Source organism: Lampetra planeri, unplaced genomic scaffold (genome assembly GCF_965212315.1).
Source record: "Lampetra planeri unplaced genomic scaffold, kcLamPlan1.2.h2 scaffold_1652, whole genome shotgun sequence".
NCBI classification, from domain to species: domain Eukaryota; kingdom Metazoa; phylum Chordata; class Hyperoartia; order Petromyzontiformes; family Petromyzontidae; genus Lampetra; species Lampetra planeri.
Genome location: NW_027614385.1, coordinates 3,364 through 12,500, shown reverse-complemented (window position 1 = coordinate 12,500; position 9,137 = coordinate 3,364). Strand labels below are relative to the sequence as shown.

Genomic DNA, 9,137 nt, shown 5'->3' with positions numbered 1-9,137 from the left:
GTGAGTGAGTGAGAGAGTGGTGAGTGAGAGAGAGGGTGAGTGAGTGGGTGAGTGAGTGGGTGAGTGGGTGGGTGAGTGAGTGAGAGAGTGGTGAGTGAGAGAGAGGGTGAGTGAGTGGGTGAGTGAGTGGGTGAGTGAGTGGGTGAGTGAGTGAGAGAGTGGTGAGTGAGAGGGTGAGTGAGTGGGTGAGTGAGTGAGTGGGTGAGTGAGTGGGTGAGTGGGTGACTGAGAGGGAGAGAGGGAGGGTGAGTGAGTGGGAGACTGAGTGAGAGGGTGAATGAGTGGGTGAATGAGTGAGTGAGAGGGGTGAGAGAGGGAGGGGTAAGACTTGGGTTGTGCCAAGGTCCCTGGGAGTCCCAGGATGCGATGGAGCCGTGACCCAAACGACCCAGGCCCCATCTCGCTCGCTCGCACAAAGACAAAGCTCCCCCGTGTAGCCTCGGCAGGCCGTAGGGGCAAGTGCTGTCACCGTCACCGTCACCATCACCACCACCGTCAACATCTCCGTCACCGTCACCACCAACATCACCACCACCAACAACAACCACACCAACATCACCACACAGACACAAATACACACACAAAGCTCCCCCGTGTAGCCTCGGCAGGCTGTCGGGGCAAGTGCTGTCACCATCACCATCACCACCACCGTCAACATCTCCGTCACCGTCACCATCAACATCACCATCACCGTCAACATCACCGTCAACATCACCGTCAACATCACCGTCACCACCAACATCATCACCACCAACATCATCACCACCAACAACAACAACCGCACCAACATCACCACATGGACAAAAATACACACACAAAGGTCCCCCGTGTAGCCTCTAGCAGGCTGTAGGGGCAAGTGCTGTTAGCGGTAGCAAGTAGCAGCAGCAGTGTCTGTGAAGGTAGACACAGACAAAGCTCCCCCGTGTAGCCTCTAGCAGGCTGCAGGGGCAAGTGCTGTTAGTAGCAGCAGCAGCGCTGCCTATGAAGGCTACCGGCACTGTGGCTACACACACAGAGGGGGTGGGTGGCCAGCACCACCACGCCCGGCCGCCTTTGTCTCTCCCCCAGTGCTAGCGATGTCTACTACACGCTGGACCAGGTACTAATTTGAGGCTGAGTCGACCTAGGGGAGGGCCATGACCGGTTCAGATAATCGTCACTGACGGTGTTGGCCGTGAGTGGGAATCGAACTCGGGTCGCCGGGTTCGTAGCGCAGCGCGCTAACCGCTGCACCACCGCTCATACACCAACTCACACACACACACAGATACAGACACTCACACACACACACACTTAGATACAAAGACACACACACACTAACTCACACACACACACTAACTCACACACACACACACACTAACTCACACACACACACACAGATACAGACACACACTCACACACACACACACAGATACAGACACTCACACACACACACACACTTAGATACAAAGACACTCACACACTAAATCACACACACTAACTCACACACACACACACACACTAACTCACACACACACACTAACTCACACACACACACACACTAACTCACACACACACACACACAGATACAGACACTCACACACTAACTCACACACACACACAGATACAGACACTCACACACACACATGGATACAAAGACACTCACACACTAAATCACACACACACACTAACTCACACACACACTTAGATACAGACACTCACACACTTAGATACAGACACACACACACACACACGGATACAAAGACACACACACACACATAGATAGATAGATACAAAGACACATACACTAACTCACACACACATACATACAAAGACACACACTAACTCACACACACACAAAGATACAGACACTCACACACACACTTAGATACAAAGACACTCACACACTAAATCACACACACACACTAACTCACACACACACACACATGGATACAAAGACACACACACACACTAACTCACACATACACACATACATACAAAGACACACACTCACACACACACACATGGATACAAAGACACTCACACACACACACACTTAGATACAAAGACACTCACACACTAACTCACACACACACTAACTCACACACACACAAAGATACAGACACTCACACACACACACGGATACAAAGACACTCACACACACACTAACTCACACATACACACATAGATACAAAGACACACACACACTAACACACACACATACACACACTAACACACACATACACATAGATACAAAGACACACACACACACAGATACAAAGACACACACAAACTCACACACACACATACACACCTCACACACACACACACACAAAGACACACACACACACACTAACTCACACACACACACAGATACAAAGACACACACAAACTCACACACACATACACACTACCTCACACACACACACACACAAAGACACACACACACTAACTCACACACACACACACACAGATACAAAGACACACACAAACTCACACACACACATACACACACACAAAGACACACACACACTAACTCACACACACACACACACAGATACAAAGACACACACAAACTCACACACACACATACACACACACAAAGACACACACACACTAACTCACACACACACACACACAGATACAAAGACACACACAAACTCACACACACACATACACACTACCTCACACACACACACACAAAGACACACACACTAACTCACACATACATACACACACAGACACACGCACACACACCCCACATTCATACAGACACACTCATACACACCCGCCACATTCTCCGCGTGTCTCCCTCCGTGTGTCTCCCTCCGTAGTGGGGAGCGGTGGTGCAGCGGTTAGCGCTACGCTGCGCTACGAACCCGGCGACCCGAGTTCGATTCCCGCTCACGGCCAACACCGTCAGTGACGATTGTCTGAACCGGGTCCTGGGCCTCCCCTAGGTCGACTCAGCCTCAAATGAGTACCTGGTGCGGTGTGTAAACATCTGGGGAGACAAAGGCGGCCGGGCGTGGTGCTGGCCACCCACCCCCTCGTGTGCCGTTCCGGCCTTCACAGGTGCTCGCTAACAGCACTTGCCCCTACAGTCTGTTAAGGCTACACGGGGGATCTTTGTCTTTGCCCCAAGTCCCCACGCGTCTCACCTTGGTGGACAGCACACGGTGAGAGCTCTCGGCTGCGACGATCCGGTGACAGAGGCACAACCGTAGAGTGTACATGGCCCCGCCCGGTAACGTGGAAGTGACGCAGCACTGTGGTTAGAGGGGAGGGGGGGGGTGGGTGGGAGACACGCAGATATTAAGGCACGGAGACACGGGGAGACACGGGGAGACACGGGGAGACACGGGGAGACACGGGGAGACACGGGGAGGCACGGGGAGGCACGGGGAGGCACGGGGAGACACGGGGAGACACGGGGAGACACGGGGAGGCACGGGGAGACACGGGGAGGCACGGGGAGACACGGGGAGACACGGGGAGACACGGGGAGACACGGGGAGACACGGGGAGGCACGGGGAGACACGGGGAGACACGGGGAGACACGGGGAGACACGGGGAGGCACGGGGAGGCACGGGGAGACACGGGGAGACACGGGGAGACACGGATATACAGGGACACAAGGGGAGACACGGGGAGACACGGAGAGACACGGGGAGACACGGGGAGACACGGGGAGGCACGGGGAGACACACGGGGAGACACGGGGAGACACGGGGAGGCACGGGGAGACACGGGGAGACACGGGGAGACACGGGGAGACACGGGGAGACACGGGGAGACACGGGGAGACACGGAGATACAGGGACACAAGGGGAGACACGGGGAGACACGGGGAGACACGGGGAGACACGGGGAGACACGGGGAGACACGGGGAGACACGGGGAGACACGGGGAGGCACGGGGAGGCACGGGGAGACACGGGGAGACACGGGGAGACACGGGGAGACACGGGGAGGCACGGGGAGACACGGGGAGACACGGGGAGACAAGGGGAGACACGGGGAGACACGGAGACACGGGGAGACACAGGGGAGACACAGGGGAGACACGGGGAGACAAGGGGAGACACTGGGAGACACTGGGAGACACACGGAGAGACACACGGGGAGACACACGGGGAGACACGGGGAGACACGGAGAAACACGGGGAGACACGGGGAGACACGGGGAGACAGTGAGACACGGGGAGACACGGGGAGACACGGGGAGACACGGGGAGACACGGGGAGACACGGGGAGACACGGGGAGACACGGGGAGACACGGAGAAACACGGGGAGACACGGGGAGACACGGGGAGACACGGAGACACGGGGAGACACGGGGAGACACGGGGACACAAGGGGAGACACGGGGAGACACGGAGAGACACGGGGAGACACGGAGACACGGGGAGACACGGGGAGACACGGAGAGACACGGGGAGACACGGGGAGACACGGGGAGACACGGGGAGACACGGAGAGACACGGGGAGACACGGAGACACGGGGAGACACGGGGAGACACGGAGAGACACGGAGAGACACGGAGAGACACGGGGAGACACGGAGACACGGGGAGACACGGAGAGACACGGGGAGACACGGGGAGACACGGGGAGATACGGGGAGACACGGGGAGATACGGGGAGACACGGAGAGACACGGGGAGACACGGGGTGGTGGTTGTGGTCGTGGCGGTGGTGATTGTGGTGATTAAGGTGGCGGTAGTCGTGGTTGTAGTGGTAGTGGTGGTGGCGGTAGTGGTTGTAGTGGTGGTGGCGGTGGTGGTCGTGGTGATGGCGGTAGTGGTTGTCGTGGTGGTTGTGGTAGCTGTGGTGGCTGTAGTAGTGGTTGGTGGTGATTGTGGTTGTTGTTTTTGGTGGTGGTGGTAGTGGTGGTGGTGGTAGTGGTTGGCTGTGGTGGTGATTGTGGTTGGCTGTGGTGTTAGTTGGTGGTGGAGGTGGTGCTGGTGGAGGTGGTGATGCTGGTAGATTTTGTGATAATGATGGTGGAGGTGGTGATGGTGGAGGTGGTGGTGGATATGATGGTGGATGGTGGTGGTGATGGTGGAGATGGTGGTGATGGTGGTGGTGATGGTGGAGATGGTGGTGATGGTGGTGGTGATGGTGGAGATGGAGGTGGTGGTGGATATGGTGGTGAAGGTGGTGGAGATGGTGGTGATGGTTGGTGGTGGTGCTGGTGGAGGTGGTGGGAGATGGTTGTGATGGTTGTGGTGGTTGTGGTGGTTGTGGTGGTGGTGGTTGTGGTGGTTGTGGTGGTTGTGGTGGTTGTGGCGGTGGAGGTGGTGGTGAATATGGTGCTGGTGGTGGTGATGGTGGTGGTGAATATGGTGGTGATGGTGGTGGAGGTGGTGATGGTGGGAGATGGTTGTGGTGGTGGTGGAAGTGGTGGTGCTGGTAGATTTGTTAGTGATGGTGGAGGTGGTGGTGCTGATGGAGATGGTTGTGGTGGTTGTGGTGGTTGTGGTGGTTGTGGTGGTGGTGCTGATGGAGATGGTTGTGGTGGGTGATTGTTGTGGTGGTTGTGGTGGTGGTGCTGATGGAGATGGTTGTGGTGAGAGATGGTTGTGGTGGTGGTGGTGCTGATGGAGATGGTTGTGGTGGTTGTGGTGGTGGTTGTGGTGGTGGTGCTGATGGAGATGGTTGTGGTGAGAGATGGTTGTGGTGGTGGTGGTGGTGCTGATGGAGATGGTTGTGGTGGTTGTGGTGGTTGTGGTGGTGATGGTGGTGGTGCTGATGGAGATGGTTGTGGTGGTTGTGGTGGTTGTGGTGGTGGTGCTGATGGAGATGGTTGTGGTGAGAGATGGTTGTGGTGGTGGTGGTGCTGATGGAGATGGTTGTGGTGGTTGTGGTGGTGGTGGTGGTGCTGATGGAGATGGTTGTGGTGGTTGTGGTGGTTGTGGTGCTGGTGCTGATGGAGATGGTTGTGGTGGGTGATTGTTGTGGTGGTTGTGGTGGTGGTGGTGGTGTCACCGTGGTGTCCGTGAGCTCCACGCTGACGCTCTCGTGAGCCGCCTTCTTCAGGAGAACGGAAAGCACCACGTGGGCCTCCGTCTGGTACCACTCGTGCCTGCACAGCGACAACGCGTGGGGACACGCGTGAGAACACACACGCTACACACACGCTACACACACGCTACGCTACACACACGCTACACACACGCTACGCTACACACACGCTACACACACGCTACACACACGCTACGCTACACACACGCTACACACACGCTACACACACGCTACGCTACACACACGCTACGCTACACACACGCTACGCTACACACACGCTACACACACGCTACGCTACACACACGCTACACACAGGCGTTAGAACACACACGTTACACACACGCTACACTACACACACGCTACACACACGCTACACACACGCTACACTACACACACGTTACACACACGCTACACACACGCTACACACACGCTACACACACGCTACGCTACACACACGCTACACACACGCTACGCTACACACACGCTACGCTACACACACGCTACACACACGCTACACTACACACACGCTACACACACGCTACACACACGCTACACACACACGCACGAGTCAGGGTGGGGGTGGAGTCAGGGTGGGGGTGGAGTCAAGGTGGGGGTGGAGTCAGGGTGGGGGTGGAGTCAGGGTGGAGTCAGGGTGGGGGTGGAGTCAGGGTGGGGGTGGAGTCAGGGTGGAGTCAGGGTGGGGGTGGAGTCAGGGTGGGGGTGGAGTCAGGGTGGGGGTGGAGTCAGGGTGGGGGTGGAGTCAGGGTGGGGGTGGAGTCAGGGTGGAGTCAGGGTGGGGGTGGAGTCAGGGTGGAGTCAGGGTGGGGGTGGAGTCAGGGTGGGGGTGGAGTCAGGGTGGAGTCAGGGTGGGGGTGGAGTCAGGGTGGGGGTGGAGTCAGGGTGGGGGTGGAGTCAGGGTGGGGGTGGAGTCAGGGTGGGGGTGGAGTCAGGGTGGAGTCAGGGTGGGGGTGGAGTCAGGGTGGGGGTGGAGTCAGGGTGGGGGTGGAGTCAGGGTGGGGGTGGAGTCAGGGTGGGGGTGGAGTCAGGGTGAGGGTGGAGTCAGGGTGGGGGTGGAGTCAGGGTGGGGGTGGAGTCAGGGTGGAGTCAGGGTGGGGGTGGAGTCAGGGTGGAGTCAGGGTGGGGGTGGAGTCAGGGTGGGGGTGGAGTCAGGGTGGAGTCAGGGTGGGGGTGGAGTCAGGGTGGGGGTGGAGTCAGGGTGGGGGTGGAGTCAGGGTGGGGGTGGAGTCAGGGTGGGGGTGGAGTCAGGGTGGGGGTGGAGTCAGGGTGGAGTCAGGGTGGGGGTGGAGTCAGGGTGGAGTCAGGGTGGGGGTGGAGTCAGGGTGGGGGTGGAGTCAGGGTGGAGTCAGGGTGGGGGTGGAGTCAGGGTGGAGTCAGGGTGGGGGTGGAATCAGGGTGGGGTCAGGGTGGGGGTGGAGTCAGGGTGGGGGTGGAGTCAGGGTGGAGTCAGGGTGAGGGTGGAGTCAGGGTGGAGTCAGGGTGGAGTCAGGGTGGGGGTGGAGTCAGGGTGGGGGTGGAGTCAGGGTGGGGGTGGAGTCAGGGTGGGGGTGGAGTCAGGGTGAGGGTGGAGTCAGAGTGGGGTCAGGGTGGGGGTGGAGTCAGGGTGGGGGTGGAGTCAGGGTGGGGTGGAGTCAGGGTGGGGGTGGAGTCAGGGTGGGGGTGGAGTCAGGGTGGGGGTGGAGTCAGGGTGAGGGTGGAGTCAGAGTGGGGTCAGGGTGGGGGTGGAGTCAGGGTGGGGGTGGAGTCAGGGTGGGGTGGAGTCAGGGTGGGGGTGGAGTCAGGGTGGGGGTGGAGTCAGGGTGGGGGTGGAGTCAGGGTGGGGGTGGAGTCAGGGTGGGGGTGGAGTCAGGGTGGGGGTGGAGTCAGGGTGGGGGTGGAGTCAGGGTGGGGTCAGGGTGGGGGTGGAGTCAGGGTGGGGGTGGAGTCAGGGTGGGGTGGAGTCAGGGTGGGGGTGGAGTCAGGGTGAGGGTGGAGTCAGGGTGGGGGTGGAGTCAGGGTGGGGGTGGAGTCAGGGTGGGGTGGAGTCAGGGTGGGGGTGGAGTCAGGGTGGGGGTGGAGTCAGGGTGGGGGTGGAGTCAGGGTGGGGGTGGAGTCAGGGTGGGGGTGGAGTCAGGGTGGGGTCAGGGTGGGGGTGGAGTCAGGGTGGGGGTGGAGTCAGGGTGGGGTGGAGTCAGGGTGAGGGTGGAGTCAGGGTGGGGTCAGGGTGGGGGTGGAGTCAGGGTGGGGGTGGAGTCAGGGTGGGGGTGGAGTCAGGGTGGGGGTGGAGTCAGGGTGGGGGTGGAGTCAGGGTGGGGGTGGAGTCAGGGTGGGGTCAGGGTGGGGGTGGAGTCAGGGTGGGGGTGGAGTCAGGGTGGGGTGGAGTCAGGGTGAGGGTGGAGCCAGGGTGGGGGTGGAGTCAGGGTAGGGGTGGAGTCAGGGTGGGGTCAGGGTGGGGGTGGAGTCAGGGTGGGGGGTGGAGTCAGGGTGAGGGTGGAGTCAGGGTGGAGTCAGGGTGGGGTGGAGTCAGGGTGAGGGTGGAGTCAGGGTGAGGGTGGAGTCAGGGTGGGGTGGAGTCAGGGTGGGGGTGGAGTCAGGGTGAGGGTGGAGTCAGGGTGGGGTGGAGTCAGTGTGGGGGTGGAGTCAGGATGGGGTGGAGTCAGGGTGAGGGTGGAGTCAGGGTGAGGGTGGAGTCAGGGTGAGGGTGGAGTCAGGGTGGGGGTGGAGTCAGGGTGGGGGTGGAGTCAGGGTGGGGTGGAGTCAGGGTGGGGTGGAGTCAGGGTGGGGGTGGAGTCAGGGTGGGGGTGGAGTCAGGGTGGGGGTGGAGTCAGGGTGGGGGTGGAGTCAGGGTGGGGGTGGAGTCAGGGTGGGGTCAGGGTGGGGGTGGAGTCAGGGTGGGGGTGGAGTCAGGGTGGGGGTGGAGTCAGGGTGGGGGTGGAGTCAGGGTGGGGTCAGGGTGGGGGTGGAGTCAGGGTGGGGGTGGAGTCAGGGTGGGGGTGGAGTCAGGGTGGGGGTGGAGTCAGGGTGAGGGTGGAGTCAGGGTGGGGGTGGAGTCAGGGTGGGGGTGGAGTCAGGGTGGGGTGGAGTCAGGGTGAGGGTGGAGTCAGGGTGGGGGTGGAGTCAGGGTGGGGG

The 9,137-nt window shown here is 59.9% G+C and overlaps 1 protein-coding gene across 1 annotated transcript in view; it reads right to left on the bottom strand.

The window, feature by feature from the left end:
• LOC144739687 (protein SGT1 homolog) overlaps positions 1 to 6,261 on the bottom strand; it is a 16,269-nt gene extending 10,008 nt beyond the window's left edge. Inside the window, exons 1-2 of the mRNA XM_078622612.1 lie at positions 5,976 to 6,261; positions 3,141 to 3,248 (exon numbers count right to left, since the gene is read on the bottom strand). Of these exons, the coding sequence (XP_078478738.1) occupies positions 3,141 to 3,215 (75 nt within the window). The 5' untranslated portion in view covers positions 3,216 to 3,248; positions 5,976 to 6,261. The remainder of the gene's footprint in view (positions 1 to 3,140; positions 3,249 to 5,975) is intronic.
• Between the last annotated feature and the right edge of the window lie 2,876 nt (positions 6,262 to 9,137).